The sequence below is a fragment of the Drosophila elegans genome, unplaced genomic scaffold (genome assembly GCF_018152505.1).
Source record: "Drosophila elegans isolate 14027-0461.03 unplaced genomic scaffold, ASM1815250v1 contig_476, whole genome shotgun sequence".
Taxonomy (NCBI): domain Eukaryota; kingdom Metazoa; phylum Arthropoda; class Insecta; order Diptera; family Drosophilidae; genus Drosophila; species Drosophila elegans.
The window spans coordinates 16,539,567-16,560,830 of record NW_024545863.1 but is presented as its reverse complement, the minus strand read 5'-3'; the positions used below and the strand labels follow the sequence as shown (position 1 = coordinate 16,560,830).

At 42.4% G+C, this 21,264-nt stretch overlaps 4 protein-coding genes across 7 annotated transcripts; 1 reads left to right on the top strand and 3 right to left on the bottom strand.

Annotated features, from left to right (window-relative positions):
* Positions 1-1,126: 1,126 nt before the first annotated feature.
* On the bottom strand, positions 1,127-8,483 carry LOC108135831 (phosphopantothenate--cysteine ligase). The gene is made up of 5 exons (XM_017256713.1): positions 7,818-8,483; positions 6,347-6,790; positions 2,814-2,999; positions 2,617-2,754; positions 1,127-1,586 (listed from the first exon to the last, which is right to left on the bottom strand). Exons 1-5 carry the CDS (start codon positions 7,941-7,943, stop codon positions 1,539-1,541), a joined length of 942 nt encoding a protein of 313 aa, XP_017112202.1. The 5' UTR covers positions 7,944-8,483; the 3' UTR covers positions 1,127-1,538.
* Positions 8,484-9,131: 648 nt separating this feature from the next.
* Positions 9,132-14,275, bottom strand: LOC108135793. Its single transcript, XM_017256661.2, has 4 exons — positions 14,000-14,275; positions 11,815-11,924; positions 9,694-10,091; positions 9,132-9,622 (listed from the first exon to the last, which is right to left on the bottom strand). The coding sequence occupies exons 1-4, from the start codon at positions 14,061-14,063 to the stop codon at positions 9,511-9,513; spliced, it is 684 nt and encodes a 227-aa protein (XP_017112150.1). The 5' UTR covers positions 14,064-14,275; the 3' UTR covers positions 9,132-9,510.
* A 673-nt stretch (positions 14,276-14,948) lies between these two features.
* LOC108135790 (mitochondrial import inner membrane translocase subunit TIM44) lies at positions 14,949-21,193 on the bottom strand. 4 transcript variants are annotated; one of them, XM_017256655.2, is made up of 4 exons: positions 20,884-21,193; positions 17,135-17,215; positions 16,534-17,071; positions 14,949-16,470 (listed from the first exon to the last, which is right to left on the bottom strand). In XM_017256655.2, the coding sequence occupies exons 1-4, from the start codon at positions 20,977-20,979 to the stop codon at positions 15,806-15,808; spliced, it is 1,380 nt and encodes a 459-aa protein (XP_017112144.1). In that variant the 5' UTR covers positions 20,980-21,193; the 3' UTR covers positions 14,949-15,805. The 4 variants fall into 4 exon arrangements, with proteins under 4 accessions (XP_017112144.1, XP_017112146.1, XP_017112143.1 ...); XM_017256657.2 differs by lacking the exon at positions 20,884-21,193 and adding an exon at positions 17,330-17,633; XM_017256654.2 differs by having other exon boundaries at positions 16,534-17,215.
* Positions 18,136-20,914, top strand: LOC108135792 (protein nanos). The gene is made up of 4 exons (XM_017256659.2): positions 18,136-18,428; positions 18,494-18,881; positions 19,432-19,901; positions 20,343-20,914. Exons 1-4 carry the CDS (start codon positions 18,393-18,395, stop codon positions 20,604-20,606), a joined length of 1,158 nt encoding a protein of 385 aa, XP_017112148.1. The 5' UTR covers positions 18,136-18,392; the 3' UTR covers positions 20,607-20,914.
* Positions 21,194-21,264: the final 71 nt, after the last annotated feature.

Here is a 21,264-nt window from a genome sequence, read left to right as displayed (position 1 = left end):
AGTCCTGATATGTGGGTGCACGTTGTTAAGGCTATAAAAACCGAGCAACAAGAAAGTGAAAACGAAAACGACAGATGAATGGAGAATGGAGCCAGGCTTAAATCCTAAGCCACATGTGCGATTGTTTCCCCTGTTCGTATCTGTTCCCAGGCCAGTGTTATGCGGTGCGTGCGAGCGCAATAAAATTTAATTTGATGCAGGCACAAACAAAAGAGCTCCAACCAACCAACCGTCGCCAGAAAAAAAAATGTGAATTTTTTTCCCGCTTCACAAACGAACGAAAACAAAACAGCAGGCCACCGAAACACACTGCATAGTTGTGGGCTGCGAAATAAAACCACAAATGCGGGCGGGACGGAAGTGGCTACAACTCCATGAAAGGAGGATACAAAGAACCCCCGTCACCGCAGACTTAGGGACGAGGGGCGTGGCAACGACATAACATGCAATAAAAATGTGCAAAAGGGCGGCAATCCGTAAAGGACCCTGAGGATACGGATACGAAACCCCATGCCTATCTCAGCCTGGCCAAGAAATAACTCAGAGCGTGTGTGTGTGTGTGTGTGTGAGTGTGAGTGTGTGGGATGTTAATTAGGTTTTGTTACACCGCTTTGAAACACAATTTGAGGTGCTTTAAGCTGACCTTTGCTCGGTGGCACTTGACCTGCTTCGGATAGACAGGCGCCAAGGCTTGAGCCGCCATAAATTTGCACCGACAAGGACATTAGGCGGGCCAAGCTTTTCCTTTTTTCCACCCAACGTGCATACGTATATAAACGTATATATGCAAAACAGCAAATCAATTGTCGCGTCGCCTGCCACTGACAACAACCGTTGTCCAGGGACACTTCGTCCGGCAAATTGCGATTGCATGCAGCATTTTCGTTATTGCGATTCTCGGATTTTAAACACGTTTGTTTTTGGGGATTTAATTTTGGACAGCGGGCGATCGATGCTTCATTAAATATATAAAAGCATCATAAGCTCTGGCACAAACATAAATCAAAATCGCTTATTGATGTCTGCGCAACACGCTGCGTATACTCGATGACATAAACGTGCCGGCAAACAACAGAAGACAAGAAAAGAAACCACGGGGGATGGCGAATACATACAAGTGACATCATTTCTCAGGACAACATTAAACGAAATACATTAACTAATATGAAAACAACAACAAGAAACAATATGATGGCAATGGAGCGAAGCCACCTCAATTATGAGGCGCGACCATAAAATAGACACACCGAATTGTGGCGGAAACTCAAGCGGTAAGGAATATGCAAATGTCTGCCATCCACATTCACATTCACATCCACATCCACTATTAACTATGGACTATAACCTGCTCAATATTTGCGGGCAAAGCTTGGCGTGCCCGGGTTCAGAACGCGGCAATAATGCGAGGTGGTCACGCAATACGGATCCCCATCCAGATCCCCTCCATCATCGTCATCCTCGTCGCCGGTGGCCAGTTGGTGGTGGTGTTGGTGCGGCAGATGCTGCTGCGTCTGTGGCCGGCGGCGCATTGATAACGGTCATTGGCGCTGTTGCGCGCTGCTGATAAACTCGCCGTGTTTTTGCACCTGAAAAGACAGATAAATTAAGGACATGAATAATATATACGAGTTTATCCGGCATTTTTTTCAAGGTTTGAATTGGTTTGCTACTCAGCACACTGAATTATTCAACAGGAGATTAGATTTCTAGTGACTATGAACGGATTTTAGATTAAAGCTCTCGTTTGCCACATGCCATTTATGTTTTCTGGAGAGTAAATTAAAATAAACCATTTTTAGCACACTTTTGGATTCAAGCGAAGTGTAGATGCACGGAATATTTGTGCAAAACTTTTTAAGATAGCTTAGACTGTTTTATTATGGATATATGAAAATATAAAACGAAATTATTTTATATATATTTATATATTCTTGAGACTTTATATAAACGAATGTGTCTAGTCACGAAAACAGATTTAAGAACTATACGCAAGATAAACCTTTTTTGCTGTGATTGTATTGTATAAACAATTAATTTATAATATAGAAATTGAATTTAGTGCAAATTTTGACTCATTTATTGAAGCTTTTGGGTTGGTTAAACTTAAATCTGATTTAAAACAAAAACATTTAAAGTACTGCATATGAAACAGAACTGTAACAAAGTGCACAAAAATTAATAATTCAACAAACATTATCAAACATTAAATCTAACCTTCTTTTAGAAAAAGTTTATAAAAACTTATGTGTCTAGTCAAGAAAACAGATTTAAGAACTTAACGCAAGATTAACCTTTTTTGCTGTGATTGTATTGTATAAACAATTAATTTATTTATAATGAAATTGATTTTACTAGTACAAATTTGGACTCATTTATTGAGGCTTTTGGATTGGATAAACTAAAATTTGTTTTAAAAGAAAAACATTTTAAGTACTGCATATGGAACAGTACTTTTAAAAAGTGCACAAACAATAATAATTCAACAAACACTAAATCTAACCTTCTTTTAGACAACTTAAAGTGTTTCAATAAAAGCAAATCTCAATAAAAACGGTATTTAAGTTTTCTTAAGTTTGGCCCAAAAGCGCAACTCATTATGGCCACCCATTCACTTACCACATCGGCCACGATGGGCTCCTCGATCTCGAGTCCCTGTAGCGTCTGTTCGCGACTCAAATGCAGCTCGTAGGAATCTGTGGGCGTGACGAACACCACGCGATGTTTGCGTGTCTGCAGCACATTGGCAATGACCAGCTGGATGATGACGCGGAAGAAATTAGAAATCGGATTTAAGGGCTACCAGGGAAACTCACCTTGTGCTTGTATTTGTTGAGGCTGTCACGTGCCTTCACAATCAATAGGCTCTCGTCCGTTTCCAGCTTAAAGGACACCACAAAGGCGTGCGGCACCCACAGGCTGGCGAGGGGGGCCAGCATTTTTGGCACCAGCTGCAGCGAAATCGTCGGCGCCCCATCTCCCGATTGCATTTTGTGGGTGGGCTGCAAAATTCGTTGACAGCGGTTAGTGTTTTTAATGGAATGATGGGCCCACGTTGCGTATACGCGATGTGATGGGATTGGTACGTCGGTCGGTTGGCTGGTTCGTTGCCCACAAAAGCCCACAAAAGCCACCGCGGCAACATCCTCTTAAATGAAGAGGACGCACACACAATGCAACACAGACACAGACACTCGCACGCACACTCGGGTAGCAAAGTGTCCTTGCAAAATAAACAGACAGACGGCAAAATGAAAGGCCAGGGCTGCCATTCAGCTTTCGCTTGATTTTTTTCTGTACTTTTTTTACCGCCACGTGGCATATGAATTACAACTAATTGAAAGCATAACTCAGCCGTAATGAGCTAACGTCAACGCCTGGCTGCACATCCTGGGCAAGGCCCTTTTTAAAGTCTTGATACAAAAAATATTGCTCATACGCCGTGCGGGCCAACAGCAACTTGTTGAGTGCCCCTGTCCATTCTCATTAACTGGGCAACGCCGTAAGCTGCTCTAAGCTGCTGACCAGTCTCATTTATCCGGCACACAAAAGCGGGCACAGCCGGACAATGCGGTCGGACATTCGGACAGTCGGACACACAAACGGACAAAGGGACAAACGGACAAACGGACAAACTGGCAGACGGACACGCCTAAGTAGCTGGGACATTGGACGAGGAGAAATGAAAAATTTAGCTCAAGGCATTAAGTCGACAACGAAAAGCGAAAGCAACGGAAAGTCGAAGGATGGGAACTTTAAGCTTTTTTGGGTGGAAAAAGTTAGTGGCTCTTGCGAGCTGGGAAATGCTAGCAGCTGTTGACATTGAATTTTCTTTTCCTGCTTTCCCGCCTTTCTCCCTAGAATCCGACTGCAGTGTGCCTGTGCGTTGATGCGTGCTCTTGTAAAATCTTTTGATTTGATTTGCGGATTTCGGCACGTCGCCCTTTGTCCTGCTCACGTTTTCGTTGTGCCTCCACTTAGTTTACTCTTTTAATTTTCTGTTTGTTTTTACTTGTTACGAGTACAATTTACTTTCGGTTCATGCCCAACATCCCTCCTGGCCCCGATTTAATTCAAATTGTATGGCAAGAAGTTGCCTTCTCCTCGGCCTGTGCATAAATTCGTAAAAGACTTTTAGGCCTTGTTTTCTGGAGGCGTGTGCGTCGTGATGATGCGATTGTGAAATTGAATTTTTAGTATCATCTTGCTATATACTATGTATATACCATTCAGTTCTATGTGTGTAGGCAGCGACAAACTTTGGCAAGTGGTGCGGCAAACGTGTCTGGGCTGTGGTTTGACTTGTTGAAATTCAGTATGGGACCCGACCTTGGCTTTAGGGCTAACGAGATGGCGGCCAGATCCTTGGGAATGAGTTTACAATTTTCCCAGAAACTCTGCTAATAGCTAATGGGGGGAAAATAGATTTTAGTTGCCTACTTTTGAGCAGGAAAAAGTCCTTGTACCACTCGTAGAGCAACTTGAACGTGCTTTATTTTCAATGCATCGAGCTTGAATGCTTCTATTTATACATTACCAAGAGCTTATTATGCAAATTCAAATCGATTGCAGGCAAATCGTGTTGCCCCCGGGAGAGTTTTCGGGCAGCACTCAAAGATGATGCCAAGTATGCGCATAAATTTCACTACACACTTGCATAAACATCAACAGGCCATTTTCGCCATTTTCGGCATATTCTACATTTTGCCCAAGGCTACGAACCGTGAGAGTATCTGACAATTTAATCAAGTGTACGAACGATTTGTGGCTAACAGACACGTTTAGAGCAAACACAGACAAAGTGGGCGAATGTCTTAAGCGAAAAAGCGAAAGGGAAATGCACGAGTTGAACGGAAACAAGGCGTAGGAAATGCCTCGACGATGCTCGGAATCGGAATTGAAATCAGAATCAGGCTCAGTTGGTTGGCGGTGGCAAGAGAAAAATTTCCGTGCATCTACCAAGCGATTTACAGATAGGGTTAATACAGCAGCAAAATCTAAAAAGTATAATTTTCGATTTTTAAACAGTTTTTGCGGTTTGTTGAAAAGTAATAACCATAAATAAAAACCTGTAATATTTATTTTGATTCTGTGTTATAACATAAAAGCAAAGAAAGTCAAGGATGTCCATTAAATTGTAGACAATAAATTAATTATGCAAAATTAAGTTTCACATTTTTGTTCTATAAAACATTTACCTTTAAAGTTAACTTTTAACAAATTGTTTTTAACAATAATTAATATATATGCTTTCAATCTGTTAATTTTTAAACCATTGCCGTACAACATTTAAGCTAAACTTAAAACGGATGAAATAATAAAAAGCCAGTTCCCAGAGGAATTTCAGTACTACAACTGTGACCTCCACTGTATATTCCCATAAAATACATGTGTGATGGTATGTAAATGCAAACGGGCAGGTAAATAAAGAGGGGCGAAAGGCGGAGCCATTCACGCCCCACCAATGGACATTTGATGCACTTGAAAGCCTTTTGCTGCTGCGCCAACATGTCAGCTGACAGACTGAGATGGGGAATGGGGAAAGGGGAATGGGGAAAGGGGAATGGGGAAAGGGGAATGGGGAATGGGGGACGGGGTCCTGACAAGTAAACACGCCTACCCACCCACTTGATATAAAGCTGGATGAAAGCGAAAGGTGAAAGGAGACTAGAAAAAAAAACTAGAGGGTAGAGCAGAAACACGCTAACAAGCAAAATTATGCAAATCAAATTATACGATGACAATGTTAAGGCTGCTGGCGGACAAGGCCACAAGGGCAGCGTGAGTGACACTGACAGCCTGTGATAAGGCTCCTGGTGGCCAGCAGAAGGAGCTGGAGGAGCTGGAGGAGCAGAAAAAAGCAGGAAGAGCAGCGGCAACCATAGTTGACTTAGCCCAGTCGAACGTCAATAATGTGGAGAGGAAATGTGTCACAGACCGGCAGACCGGAGACTTCCACAGCGACTGGGAATCGGAAGGAGCACCAGGCACAAGGGCATCGCAACTAGAGATGCACTGTAAGATAATGGCAATACAAATGGCAACAAATTGCAAGGAGTTTAATCAAGCAGTTTGTTTTTTTAAGAAAATATTTCATTGGATTTTGAAAACCAATTTGTATCATTTAATGCCATTATGTTTTATGATTTGGTTGCTTTCAAAGTGACTCTCATTTTCATCTCAAGTGCTAGGCATAATGCCCATTTTTTTCGCGCAGTGCAGCTTTGTGAATCGATAAAAACCAATTTCCACTCACTCATTCCGCACTCGCCCAGTGACGAGAGCAATCAATTACTAGATTTCCCACATGGCCGCCCACCTCCTTCAGCACGACGGACTCTCATCTTACCATCATGTCCTCGGGTATGTAGAAATCGGATACGGCCGCCGCTAGGTAGAGCACGGCCCGCTCCTCAAAGGCGGCCAGGCACTCGCAGGCGGCCCGCAGCAGCCACATGTAGTCCACCACGCTGGTGAAGTTCACGTACAGTATCATCTGCGTTTCGCGGGCTATCTTGTACTTGGCCAGCACCGGCGCAAACACGTCCACCGAATCCGGCTTGATGGCTATCGTCGAGCTCTGACTATTGTCCGCGATGTCCAGCATGTCGAAGAACTGCTGGCCGGTGAAGTGGCGCGTAAAGGGCTCCAGCGACTTGTGGCGGTGCATGAAGATCACGGCGTAGTCGTGATCCAGGAAGTATTCCGCCGAAGCGGATCCCCGAGTGCCAGCGCTGAAGTTGTCCACAAACCGCACCGTATTGTGCTCCAGTGGGACTGTGGTGCCACCGGACTGAAATTGGAGAAAAAATCATTATATTACCAAAGATTTAAAATGCTTTTGGCTATGATTATGGGTTTAGTCTTTCGTTACGGCAATCGGTCAGAAAAAGGATAAATATGTTTCCTTCGGCACCAATATTTCATCTAAGGTAGTAAATCAATATCTGAAATGTATCAGCACATTGACCATAAATCTTAGGAATATAAATCTGCATGCCTTGTTGGTTATTATTCACATAAACTATCCAAGGATTAGATTGCAGCTGAGAATAAACACTCGTTGATTTTGTTCATTAACACACAATAGATTTAAAATAAACGAAAGCTTGTTTAAGTCAGAATAGGTACATTTGCAAAATCTCTGCAACATAATTGCAAAATTAAATTTTATTTACTCAAGCTTAATGTCTAAACTTAATTTTGTTTTACTGATAAATTTAACTTTTAAATGATAACTTTGCTGGTTTGCGCAATTTCTATACTCGCCTTAAAAATTATCGCACAAGAGTTTGATTTATTTGCTTATACTTAAATGTAGAAGACAAACATTTAAACTATTGCTTATTCTGAAATAAAATGTTCTTAGCAAATCGGAAAAATTAAACCAGATATGTAAATTTCATTTAAAATAACATTTAAGTCGTATTCAAAATATATGCATTAAACATTTGCATTTTGAAAACAAAGTTGTCTTCATTTACATACTTTCTTTAACATGCCACTTCCTAACGAGCCTCAGAACATTCATTGTTTTCCTAACTTTAAAAATAGTTTAAAATGATTCAAATTTTTTGCCCTCCTTCCGACTGTGTTTTAACATAAAGACTTTTATTCTAGCTGATTTAAATTTATGCAGACAAACACTTTGTGCTTTGTTTTTGAGGCCCCACGAGCCCGTTTTGCCATTAAAGCATTCACCCGTTTTGGGGTCAGCTCAATGCCAGTTCACCGGACTGTTAATTAACTGAGTAGCGTCTTTAGTGAGGTGGTTGGACCCTAATCCTAATCCGTGACCAGGATTGACCCAGCCTGCTTACCGTGACTAGGACGATGCGGTTCTGGAGTTTGTTGTGGCGCTCGCAGAACTCCTTGAGCAGCGAGCGATTGTCCTCGAAATCCGCTGGCGGCAGGTGTGTGTTGTAGAAGTCCTCCCAGTGCGTCATGTTGGCTTATACTTTTTGGTTTATTCCTGCTAATTGGCCGCCAAACGGAAGCTCGAAAATAACGGAAAATAGTTTTTCCGCCGGAAACTATGCTCTGCTAATAAATAAACACAAAATGAGCGCGGCAGCAAGCGAAATTAATTTAACACACTGCACTATTTTGGCGTACTATTTTAATTGATTGATTTGCTTTGCACTTTGGAAAAGGGGGGAGCGTCGAGGGGCAGGAGCGGGGGCGCTGCTTATCAATGGAACTGTAGAGAGGAGCGCGCGGAAAGAGCGGATTGAGCGGAAATGGAGCGCTCTGAACGGAGAGCGAACGAAAATGCTGGCGCAGCTGTGAAAATGCGATGCGATGTGCACGGCAGCGAGTTTCGCGGGATTCTGAACCGAAAATGCGACGGACAATTGGACGGCGGAGGAGGACGAACCGGAATGCGGACAGGCGCACTCTAATTCGTATCTTTGTTCGCACGAAAACGGGGCGCAAGGTTCAAAGTGCAGGCCAAAAAACGCGATGGCCAGAGAACAGCTGATGGCAGTGTTGGGTAGCGCGTGAAGGGGAGCCTATGCGAACTGGTTCCGGCGAATGCAGCAAACTTGTTGCTTGTCAGGATTACAATGACTGTAAAATTGTCTACAATCACATTTTATGCAAACAAATTAGCTTGAAGTTTCTTAAGATAATAATTTCTTTCTTGTCTCTGTCAGCTAGCATGTGATTCGGGCATATATAAACCTTTATGAACTAGTTGATAGCTTAATGGTTCTAATGAACTAGATAAGGCAAAGTTGGCTGCACTTCGTATACCTTGTGAGTGTTGTTAAGTACTCAAAAGCGCGCACAATTTGAATTCAAATTTTATGGATAAAATGCATAAGTTGCAAATTAACAACTTTTTACACACTTTAATGTGGTGTGTTTAGCCGGTTAAAACTCCTTAGATTGATTGATTGCATATCCACTTGCCTTTGAGCAGTAAAAACTTTGAAATTTAAAATGGGACTAAAACAACTTGTATTTAATGGTTTCCAATAAAACATTGCAAAGCCATTTTCTGCCGGTTCTAAAAAGGCTCTAAATTAATCATTTCTAAAAAAAGAATGCCGTTAAATATTTATATTTTTAAAGAGTGATTCTAAAACGTGTTCTAAGTCCCGTCTAAAGTAAGAACACCTTATTGAAAATTTCGTTTACATTTACAAATACTTGTTTATTATCGATTACAAACGTGGGCTCTATGCATATTGTTAGTGCAAGGACGTACAAAAGAATCTCTAGAACAATATCACAGAAACTTACTAACTAATTGGCGCTTGTCAACTGCGCTGCTAGAAATCGGATTTGACCTTTAGCATCGCCATTAGAGTGTAATTGGGAAGCGGAATGCTTTTCAGCTTGTCGTGGAAATTTATGGCATTCATTAGACGTTTGAGCGCGCTCTCCATCCTCGTTGTCGCTGGGTTTGTCGTTTAAATTGTGCGATGAGTGCGCACTTTAAACCGAAAGCAGGTCCAATTGCCGTACACCGGATCGGATCAAATCGGACCAGATTTTTTAGACGGGCTACGCCCTGGGCGTGGTGGTTGGGGCATAAACGTGATAATCGATGTCGTCGCCACCCGCTTCCTCCTCCAGGTCCCGGTTCACCAACCGCTCGCGCATGCCGTACCGCTGCCTAATGAAGAAAAGAGGTGGCGAAGAATTAGCACTATGGAAATTAGGACAATTAGCTGAGCGAGCACTTACTCCAGGTGCGAGCGCCATATGACCAGGCCGGCGTACAGGCAGATGGAGACCAAGGCCAGTGCCACCACCACGATGCCGAGCAGCACGTGCCCCTGGCTGACCGCATCCGATTGCACGTCCACCGGGGTCATCTCGATGTTCTCGGAGGCGAAGGTGTCGGTATCCGTGCTGAAGACAACACCACGTCCCTTGAAGCGCTCCTCCAGATCATCATCGTCGTCCATGTTGCTGTCATCCTGGTCTGCATCTCCAGATTCCAGGATCTCCACATCGTACTTGTAGTTCTGGGCCAGCACCACGTTGGTGGCCGAGTTCAGTTGGTCCTCATCGCGATGGGGATACGATCGCCTTGGCTGTTCCTCCGATTCCGCTTCAGAGTCGGAATTTGAGGAAGTATCCTACAAAAAAGAAATTTAAAAAAATTAGAAGTTAGACTTATGATTACTTAAGCTTTACTTTAATCAAAACATAATATAAAAACATTCATACCCTATACTTCATACCCTAATTTTTACCCTATCTTATCTAAAAAAAACTCCTAGACTTCCGGTTTGATAACTAAATAATTCGCCTTGAATTTAAGGGATTAATACTAAAACCAATAGAATTGAGTACCCGTTTTTTACCATGTAGATCCATCACCAAACAAAAAGGGGCTCGTGTCATCGATGCGGCTTTCGCTTGTCGGTTGAGTAATTGATTTCCCCCGGCACGTGATTCTATGCAAGTTCTATGCCGAATTTGGAAACTAGCATTTGAAAGTGGGCGGCGCAAAAGTAGCCCGTCTACATTGTGGAGGCGTTTTTAAGGTGCCTTTTTTTCATACATTTTTGAGCTCATTTCTATTTATGAAGTCTTAAAAAAAGCTTCAAACATTTTTGTGACTTCGGTTTAAGAGAAGACAATATAATATATTGGTCTTGTAATTTCATTTCACAGTGCATAACTTGCAAGTCATTGTATTTAATAATAACTTTCAAGAAATTTAGTTCGAACGATTAACCAACGATTAACGAACGATTAAATTTATAATTTTCCATTTCGTATTAAGGAATTTATAAAATCTAATTGTGGTTTTAATTGTACAACTAAGTTAAATAGTTGGCTTGGTAACAAGACTAACAATTAAAATTTAAATATTATGACAAGGAAATCGGAACTCTTGCTGACTCATTGACTGAAACTGAAACATTAAACTTCTCCCCATATTAATCATCACTTAAAAGCCGACTCGTCTTACTTACGTCTTTATTACCCAGTGATAACTGCCGGTTTTTGATTGCCAAACACCTGTTCTGGAGTCTTTACTCATATGAAGTTGGCTTTGTTTACAACTGTTTAAGTTAAGCTAGTGCCAGGGTATGAATTTCATGTTATCAGTAAGGTTAGCCGAACTTATCTTGCATAATGTGTTACCCATATTTTTCCATACCGTATGTTAATTACTGCCGCAACTAAGTTGTTTACAAAACAGTAACTGCCAGAGATCACTCTCACTCGAAACCTTCTGTAGATTGTTGGCCCCGATGACCGCAGGGGTCGGGATGTGAACTTTGTTACAATATTTAACGACTACGTGACTGGTTTGCGACTCTGTCTGAAACTCATTTGCCGCAAGCTACTTTATCTGGTGTAATTGTCCGATTTGTTTACAACTAACGACTTTAAGCAAGCCATATAAAAAGGTGACATGCACGAGATCAACTTGGGAGATCTCGAAAATCGTAATCTGATCAGAGGCCCCCGTCGATGGAATTTCGTGACTAAGTCGATGAAAAGCCTCATTGGCGTGTGATAGCCGCCGTTTCTTTAATTTTATGCAAAGTTTTACTGCGTGCGCTTTTTTCTCTTTTTGTCTTTATAAGCATTTCTTGGGAGCCTTAAAAGGCAAACGCCGCGCGTGTCTTGTGCTGGTTGTGCATTTAATCAAAGTGAAAATAAATAAACATTTTTAAAGCGTAAATTTCCGGTTCTGGTTAAAAAAAAACCGAAAAATGCATTGGCTCGTATTTCATTTCATTCTTTATGTTACTCAGTGCGTCACTCAGTCGGCTTTGTCCCGTCCTGTTTCCCGGCCAAAAAGCCTGGCCCAGTTACCCCCCCAGTTTTTGGCCAACTCACCTCCACGACAGCTGTCTTATTTTTGGACAGTCCTCCTCCGCCTCCTCCGCCCCTTAGATCACTTAGCTCCGTTTGCGTTGCACTCAAATCCTGCGAGGGCTTGGCTTGGGCTAAAAGAGAAAGCAATTAAGCAGAAATGAGTTAATGCTGTTGTCGGTTAAATTAGCCGGGTATTTGGTTACAGCTTATCGGGCTACCTGAACAGATCTCTTCCTACTTTCGTGGAAGCGCAAATATTTGTGCCGAGATTTCGCAAATAGCACCTTTCAGCCACATTGCAGGCCATTAAAACACACGGCCAGATATGTTTGCCTATCTGCCAGCTCCGATTTTATTCAGAACTAACCTACGGATTGTTTTGCTACCACGGCTTATCAGTTGACTATTTGGCAAACAAAATGAAATCGTGTTGGAGCTATAAAACCGGTATTAATTAGCACAAACGCGCTCAACATAATAGGAAATGTTTGCTGTCAACAAAATATTTTTTACCAAAAGGTTACCAAATACGAAAATGTGTTTTTCAAGCTTTACTTAAAACTCTTTTCAAATTTGCCTAAAGCAGTTAATATAAATTTATTTCTAGATTATTTACATTTTTGAAAAACAAATGATTTAAAACAATTCTTTCAAAATAGTTTGCCGTCAATGGCATCCCAGAAAATAATTTCTTTTTAGGATTTATTTAAAAAAAAAAGAGATATTTTTGTTTTAGTTTTTAAAAACATAAGGTTAAATAATACGAAAATATGTTTTTTAAGCTTTATTTGCTAATATTTATAATTGATAATTCTTTTTATGTTCCGTTAAGCGGAAAAAATAAATTTATTTCTTGATTATTTACACTTATCAAAATATTATAAGGTAAAATCAAGTGATTAAAAACTATGATATTAATGTAAAAAACAGTTGTTCAGAATTTGTTTAAAAAGAAAAAAAAATATATTTTTGTTTTATGTTTTGAAACCAATGATGATATCCTATTTCCATCACTGCAGCTGTACTGGTTGCTTGGTATTTTGCAAACCTGTCCATATATACTATATAGCACAAATCGAACAATAAACACACATTTCTAATGCCGCAAACGTTTGCCAATGCCGATCGTTATACGCTGGCTGGGAAGCTTCCGAAAAATTCCACATAAGCCAAAAACAATTCGAAAAAGCACATGATATAGCGACGACGTCTTGCAGTTTGACATTCGTAAGTCACCCAGTTTTGATTTCAGTACGTGACGATAGCCAAAGGCTTGTCCCAGAGAAAACTTGATCCACTTTTGACAAGTGTCAAAGAGTTGAGACTTTCTTATCACACATCTTTGGGGAAAATAATAACTTAAGTCCTTTGATTATAAAGTTCTGACACCTCATAAGCTACAAGGTATATACAAGAATTTAACTAGTTATCACTTGTATAGAAATCATAATCATATGCAAAAAATGTGTGGGCAAAAAAGAAATAAATTTAAAAAAATTTGTTTGTCAAACTAGGATAAAACCAACAACAAAAACTTAAATTTTACAAATATTTTCTTTACAAAGTTCTTATAATTTTTAAAAACGTATTGGTTTACAAATTCTTTGAAAAACTTGTTTTTATGAGTCACTATTTTAAAGGTACCAATAACAATTCTTTTTAAATCCTTTTGGTTTTCGTTTTGAAGGGACTTGAATGGCATACGCTATTATTTTGTCGCACAACTGTTAAGTTACAATAACTGCGTATCAATCATGTACCATATAGCGCAAAAGCCCTGGCGAAATCTTATCTGCAATGCGAGCCAACTGGAATCCCATGGAATTAAAGTCTTGCAATTTAGTTATGCGACCTGGCGGGACCTTGATGGACGATTCATTGCGATGAGACGGCGGGCGGTTCCCTTTCAATAAAACCCCCATATTTATGCGTTGTAAGCCTGGCTTACAAAAGCCAAAACGAGCCCAAGCCCGAACCGGACCTGGTCTTGGCTCTTGGCTCTTGGCTCTTGGCTGTTGGCAGGCACTTAAGGCAAAAGGGTGAACCGTAAACTGTTAACTGTCTAGCCAAGTGGCCGCGCCATCTCATCCAGCTGCGCTCGAAACTAGTTTCCCTGCAGAAGTGGAAATATCGGGTCTCCGGGGCTATGGCTATCTATCTTTTATGGCCGTTGTCATTGTAGATATATATCTGTTGTGGTACTCACAATCAGCCAGCAGCAGAACCAAAAGAAGCGCGCTGTAGAAGGCTAAACTTTTTTGCAGTGCCATTTCGCGTTTGTTGATAATATGCGGGTACCGTCACTTCCTTTATCAATTGGCTTATCACACGGCCACAAGTTACGCGCGCCACTCAATCGCTGGATATTTTGGTATGAATAAGCCTTCGGGCCACTTATAAATATTTATGTTTTTTTCGTTCCGCACACGAATTTTGCGTGCGTTCGCGTCGAGGTTTCTGATTGAAATGAAAAATTGAGAGCCGCACGAAGTCTGGTTAACTGCCACAGCTCGTTTAGCTATGTTAACCGATCAAGGTCTCGAGCAGTAACATTGTCTTTATCGTAACAGAGATACACGAAGTCGGCTAAAGTTAGGGGTAGTCAAAATTATTTTAAATTATTAAAACTTATAAAACTTGTAATTATAAAAAAAAATATAAAATAGCTATATATATTTAAATAAAAAGCCATGGACAGATAAATAACAGAAAGGGTGCTGAATGTGTTGTACCTATTCAAAATAAATGTTTTTCGAATATAGTGGTCTATTCTAAATTTTCGAATATAGTGGTCTAAAGTTTTCTAGGAAAATAAAAAAAATAAATCTTAAAAAAACCAACTTTGTATCTGTTTCAAAATAGAAAGACAAGATTTTCTTATTTAACAAGCCATAGTTTTAATTTAGCAACAAACTATCCTTTTCCCACAAAACAGCGAATGTATTTTGGGAACGATACTAACTAAATTCACATTAGTTACTTAAATTAATATAAAATGTAATCAAAAGAAAAAAAAAGTAGAATAGCTTATGCCATCTCATTTATACCATTTCAAATTTTAATTTTTTTTAAATTTTAAAAAATAATGTTTAGTTTTTCTAAAAGATATGTTAAAACCATTTGATAGGTGTCCCCAATTAATTAAATGGATTATGTAAAAGTATTGGAGTTTTTATTTTCTACACATAGTAGCCTGGCGCTTATGATTTGCAACCATAAACTTGGATGTCTGTGATTAGGGTAAGGTAACATAACACTTATATCTCAAGAATTCACCAGTTGCTTCAATGGTATATCTAAAAGTATTCAAGTATTTATTTTTTTTTCTAGACATTCTGAGAGGCGCTTGGGTTTACGTACAACTCTTTGGATTCTGTGTGTACAGTCAATTTGCCGTGCCCAAGCTGCGCTGGGCGAATTCCATATTTACAAGAGAAGGGGTCGGGATGGGTTGGGGTGGGTTGGTGCCTTAAAATACCTAAACTCAACTATACTCAACAATTTGTCTTATGGTCACTACTTATACGCCTATGCCAGCGACATAGCATGCTTGCACTTTAAAACTTTAAGCTTCAACGTTTTAGATTTGGCCAGGACACACCAGCGGAGGAACCACGATCCCGACGGCCACTCCCTTCACCGCTCATCGTTGTGGGTTGACCGGTGAGGGGCGTGGCCGCAAGGAACGGCCGACCGGGGGCGTCGTTGGGGGGAATGAGCCGCTCCGGAGCCGGCAGATTGCTGCGCCCGGAATTCGAGGGGGAATCTTTCGCGGGACCGACCAGCAGCCCCTGCCGGGCGGACACAGTCGACTAGTGGCGGACAAAACTTTCAAAGCAATCGAAAGCGAAACCTTTGTACACACTTGATAGAGTCCTGCGGGTCGAGTTCGTGGTCAATGCGTTGTCAATGCTCAGTGTCCAGTGATCAGTGATCTTTTCGTTCGTTTTGTGGATGAGAGAATGAGGGAAACTTAAACGGCTCGGTAAAAAAGGAAAGGCGTGACAACGCGCTAAACAAATTGCTCCTGGCTATTGGCGGACAGCTCCATCAGCCGCCAGGCAGCCTTGGGGTTGAGTTCGTTGCGGTCGCGGCACAGCACCCAGACGTAATGCACCCGCATCACCTTCTCCGGATCGCCCTCGACAACCTGATTCTTCTGGTCCCGCACGCACATGATCTGCTGCGCCTGGAACGTGATAATCAGCACGGGACCCTGTTCCATCACCTTGCCCATGGCCAGTTCGATGTTCTCGATGTCGAGGATCTTCGAGTCCAGGTACAGGCCGGCCTTCTTAGCCTGCTGGATGGGCGTGGCGATAATGTTGAACGTGCTCTCGAAGCACCAGTCCTTCAGTATCTCCAAATCGCCCCTGACAATCGACTCCAGAATGTTTGGAATGATGTCCGTTTCGCAATCGTGCAGGAAATCCTTTTGGTCAAAACTCGGATCGATCTTCACCAGCTCCGTCATCGTTTCGGACAGCTCTGTTTTCGAGAAGAGGCCGCCCATCACGTCGGACACTTTATCGGTTAGCAGGCGGGAGGCACGGATCACGGGATTCTCAGACTCGTCGTACTTCACCTTCCAGTCGAGCACCTTGTTCACGTAGGTATTGTTGTTCTTGAAGTTCTCCCACGATTCGTAAAACTTGGAGTCCTTGTGCAGCTCCATGCCTGGGAAGTGGAATGGAATTGGTTTAATAAACTTCATATTTTGTGAAACATATACAAACTAACCAGTTGCCTCCGTGTTGGGCTCCACAATGCGATCGCTGTCGCTCATATCCAGTTGGACGCGCTTGCGCAGCTGGGCGGGGGCGCGGTAGACCCGATTGTCTATGCTCGCATTGTCCATCTCCTTCTTGATGATCGTCGTCGTGTTGGAGATGGCCTGGAAGGCGCCGGACTGGCCCAGCTTGCCGCTGGTGTCCGTGATCGTGTCGCTGACACCCTTGGCCTTCTTCGACAGCTCCTCGGTGACCTTCTTGGCCAGGTCGGACTTGCTGGCATCGTCCAGGACATCGCCCACGCGCTCCTTGATGGCACCCAGCTGCTCTTTCAGCTTGCTGGACGACTTCTGCGCCTCCGATTCGACAATGTTGAACTTCTGCCGCGCCGACTTTAGCGCGTCCGACTCCTCCAGCTTCTGGGCCTCCTCGCGGAACTTACGGATGTTGTCCTTGATCTCCTTGTTCTTGTCCATCTCCGATTTCATGTTGTCGAAGAACTGCGAGAAGAAGCCGACCCTGCGACCTGGCGCGCTATAGAAACGCGGCTGCGGGATAAAGTCATGACTTAATCCGGGTGCTCCTTGGGATCTCAACAGCCCAAGGCTCACCTGCGGCTGCTGCAGATTCTGCGAGGCCTGCTGGCACGTGAAGAGGCAGGCGCGATCCCGCGCAAGGGCAGCTATTCTGTACTGCAAAGGAGAAAAACCATTACAATCTCGCCCGTTTTAACCTCGAAATGTGCACATGTATGTAGGGGGGGTCGCTTGGGACAGCTTCGAAACACGGGATCTGAGAGAACCTACCATGGTGGGGATTGGGTAACCTTTCGCAGGGGGTTCGATCGGTGGCGAATGTTCGGGAGTATGGCGTCAGAGGCTCTAAACTTTATGTAATTTCTGCCGCGAACCACGCACGTATCAGTCAGCTGTTCTCTTCGTTCAGCGCGCGCCGGTGTTGGAAAGCGTCCAATCTTCGTCTGCGGGCGCGATAGTTCGATTCGTCGGTAATCCGATAGTCCCGGGCCGATAACATGCGATGCGCGCGATATTTGAATTGTGTGCAATAATTGTTGTTGTGCCGGCGTGTGGCGCGTGTGGGTGACTTGTTTTAGGGGATATTTTCTGTATTTTTCATTGATATATCAAGCTTAGCTGCTGTGTTTTTGAATAAGTTTCCATTGCGCGGTGTTCAGTTGTAAAAGACACATAAACATAACATCATAATTATGGAGATCTAGATAGTAATTCAATTTAATTTTAACTATTATATTATGTTAAAACATAATTTTGATACCTCTAGCCAAGAACTAAAAGTGGAGAAACAACGTGCTTCAAATTGTCATCTGGATTGCGTGAAAAATATGTATGTTGCATGGGGCAACGTAACGAAAAGAAGGTACAAAGCCATTGTGGTCAATGTCCAGGGTGCTTCTAGTTTTGCCAACAGAAACACAAACAATCCTATAAGGAAAATTATCATGAGCAAGCAGTGTTGTGGCAGAGGGAAAGCAGTGTAGAGATGGTAAAACCGATGCGTAGAAAACATCGATGACATCGATATTGGCATCGATCCTTCTCCACCTCTACCAAGATCCGTTAGTTGGCGCGCGCAGCTTTTCCAAAAAATTCCAAGAACTCTGCTGAGATAGTAGCCACAAAGCTGACGCCAGTTGTCTCCGGGACATACATTTTTTTTTTTTGACTACGCGACACGGTAAAACACCCAAAGCCGAGTTTTGTTATATGTACATTTTTTAGATTAAGAAGTATCGCGAATACTTCAGTTAATTAAACCGCTTGGTTTTTGGGTGAGGATCTGTGGAAAGTAGAGTGCGCGATAACGGTAACTTTCAACCCAAATTTCGCAATGTTCCGCAGCAACTTGGAAGCCAGTGGCGCAGCAGTAAGTGCCGCTTTCGGAAAAAAAGTCCCGTTCCGTGTTACAGGGATAACACTTCTTTTGCACAGGACAATTTTGCTGCTTTCCACGCAAGAGGGGGACTCAACATGCTGGGCCTGCAGGACATGTTCCTCGACACCAGTGGCGCCAACTCATCGGCCACACTCAGTCCGCCCAGCACCCCTCTGACGCCGCTGACCCCTGACCCGTCGACTGCCGCCCAGACGACGCACTTTCCCCTTTTGGCGGACAGCGCCGCCGCTGCCAATACGCTGCTGCTCCAACGGCAGTATCATTACCACTTGCTGCTCCAGCAGCAGCAACAACAACTAGCCCTGGCGCAGCATCAGTTGGCCTTGGCGGCTTCAGCGGCGGCAGCCAGTGCAAATCACCAGCAGAAGGACGAAATTGCGCGATCGTTGAAAATCTTTGCCCAGCTGACGACGGGCGCAGCAGGTGAGGAAAGAGAGGCCGAATAGGGAAATGGCGTCGTGGAAAACAAAGATACAAAAGCAATGGGGAAGAACGAGACAACTGGATGTCGAAGTACAGTTAGGCCAAAGTCAAGAGCTTAGTTCAAAAGGGGTTTTATAGAAGCACAGCTCAGAACTATTCAGTTGGGCAACAAAGAGAAGTGTTTACTTATTTGTTTTGAATTTCTGGCTTTAAACATTTTAAAAACAAATGTTAAATTACTTCTCATTTAATATAAGTGTTCTGCTAGATTATTTTGTTTACCCACAATAACTTCTCTTACATAGCCCCTTTAACAAATAGTGCCGAACGCCTCTGGCTCTTGGGTCACTGACCATTGCAACACTTGCGCTATTCCTTCTTCCAACGCCACATACTTTTGCGTCTTCTCTTTTGTTCTCTTGACGATCCCCGGATTTTGCTCGTTCATTCCCGTTTAAAAAAAAATAAAATAAAATAAAAAAACGAATGCAGCCAAATAAAATGTCACTGATCGATTTGGACGCCGTAATGAAAAGCTTTCGATTTGCAGAAAATGCGGCCGGCCCCACACAGGATGTAATGCAGGAGTTTGCGTCCAACGGCTATGTGAGCGACGACCTTAGTCGCTTTTCCTACGGGAGTGTTCCGACGCGGGCTCAAACGCCTCCGCCGGCGCAGCAGCAACAGCCGGCGATGTACCTTCCACAGGGTCGCAATCCTGTCCAGCAGCCGGCCACTAGCGGCAATCTAATACCGATGCCTGCTCCACTCGCCAGCCACTGGCTGCACAATTACCGCGAGCAGTTAAACAACGTGTGGCGCAACATGTCCTACATGCCGGCCACTACTAACGTCGTGGGCTTGCAAGCCCAGGCAGCAGTGAGCATGGCACCCAATCTCAGCGTGGGAGTCGGCCTGGGATTGCCCATCCAGGCGGAGCAGCTACGCGGTGCTTCCAATCCCAGTAATAATATCAACAAGGTGCACAAGCGATACAATAACAACAGCAAGGCCAAGGAGGTGAGTGGATTTGAACAAGTTTTCGATCGGAATTTTCCAGATCTCTTAGTTTTCGAAAACTAGAAGACGGAAGTTATTGCCGAGGTGTCCCAAAACGTGGTTAGGGTAATGATAGGTGATCTAACAGCCACATTTTAAAACCATATGTAAGATAGTTTTATTTATAAGTGGATTCAAGAATTTGTCATAAAAATTTTGCAATTACTATTTGTATTTAAAAATTACAAACATTTGTAACGGTTTCTTAATTCTGAGGAACTTTTCAGTTATTTGCCTTTACTTTTTCTCTAGTTTTTAACGCTTTCTTTATAAGATCATATCTTTCAGAAAATATTTTCTGAAGACTATCAAGTCTTTTTTGTTTCTTTAGTTGAAGTTGACTTACATATAAATATGAAATAAATACAAAAAATATTAAAGTCCATTCCTAAACCTTTTCAGATCAGTCGCCACTGCGTCTTTTGTGAAAACAACAACGAACCAGAGGCGGTGGTCAACAGCCACACAGTGCGAGACAACTTTAACCGAGTGCTGTGCCCCAAGCTGCGCACCTATGTCTGCCCCATTTGCGGGGCATCTGGGGACTCGGCGCACACCATTAAATACTGCCCCAAGAAGCCAATCATCACCATGGAGGATGCGATCAAGGCGGAGTCATTCCGCCTGGCCAAGAGCAGTTACTACAAGCAACAGATGAAGGTTTAGAGAGCACATCCAGAAGGAGCAGAGCTCTGGCAGCATCTGCAGCGTTTATATAATCAGAAATATATATACGCGTTCTGATCAAGACTGGATTTACCAGATAGATTATTCACCTAAATAGCGCCTGGCGCGTTCGATTTTATTAAGTTTAAAACTTATCGTGCCTATATTTCGTATCGTATATGCAACGATCAAACACTCAAATCAAATTTAATAATTCAAATAATTTATGTCTGTTTCTGTGAAAAGGAAACCTATTTTGTAATGGAAAAGTACTCACAATATCGTAATATTTGTTCAATCGTCGTGGCCGATAGAAACATCTCACAATCCGAAAGTTAATGGTAGGAACTGGTCTGCAAGTGGACGCCCTCATTTTGTAAAATGTTCGTTTGCAGCCGGAAAAATTTCGATATATGTATCTGCAATTGATATATAATCTGTACTAAATTTTGAAAAAGAACACTTTGAATTTTGAACTGTCAATCGTATCAAACATTAGAATTTAATTTGAAACTTGCTAAATGAAAGAGCAAGGAGAACTTTCGTTAAAATCGGCTACATATACATTTCCTTTGTAAGTTTTTAAATTTTGACATTCCGCAGTTATTGATAGATAAGCGAACAATTTTTTTATTACATGTATCTAATATACATTCCA

Coding starts and splice junctions, on each gene's coding strand:
- LOC108135831 (XM_017256713.1), bottom strand. CDS start 7,943: ATGACGCACTGGGAGGACTTCTACAACACACACCTGCCGCCAGCGGAT. Junction 3,000..6,346: donor ACATACCCGAGGACATGATG/GTAAGATGAGAG, acceptor CGAATTTTGCAG/CCCACCCACAAAATGCAATC. Junction 1,587..2,616: donor AGCCCATCGTGGCCGATGTG/GTAAGTGAATGG, acceptor CTGTCTTTTCAG/GTGCAAAAACACGGCGAGTT.
- LOC108135793 (XM_017256661.2), bottom strand. CDS start 14,063: ATGGCACTGCAAAAAAGTTTAGCCTTCTACAGCGCGCTTCTTTTGGTT. Junction 11,925..13,999: donor GGTTCTGCTGCTGGCTGATT/GTGAGTACCACA, acceptor TTTCTCTTTTAG/CCCAAGCCAAGCCCTCGCAG. Junction 9,623..9,693: donor ATATGGCGCTCGCACCTGGA/GTAAGTGCTCGC, acceptor TTTCTTCATTAG/GCAGCGGTACGGCATGCGCG.
- LOC108135792 (XM_017256659.2), top strand. CDS start 18,393: ATGTTCCGCAGCAACTTGGAAGCCAGTGGCGCAGCA. Junction 18,882..19,431: donor GCTGACGACGGGCGCAGCAG/GTGAGGAAAGAG, acceptor TTCGATTTGCAG/AAAATGCGGCCGGCCCCACA. Junction 19,902..20,342: donor ACAACAGCAAGGCCAAGGAG/GTGAGTGGATTT, acceptor AAACCTTTTCAG/ATCAGTCGCCACTGCGTCTT.
- LOC108135790 (XM_017256654.2), bottom strand. CDS start 20,979: ATGAGGGCGTCCACTTGCAGACCAGTTCCTACCATTAACTTTCGGATT. Junction 17,216..20,883: donor TGAACAAATATTACGATATT/GTGAGTACTTTT, acceptor TCTCCTTTGCAG/TACAGAATAGCTGCCCTTGC. Junction 16,471..16,533: donor GCCCAACACGGAGGCAACTG/GTTAGTTTGTAT, acceptor TCCACTTCCCAG/GCATGGAGCTGCACAAGGAC.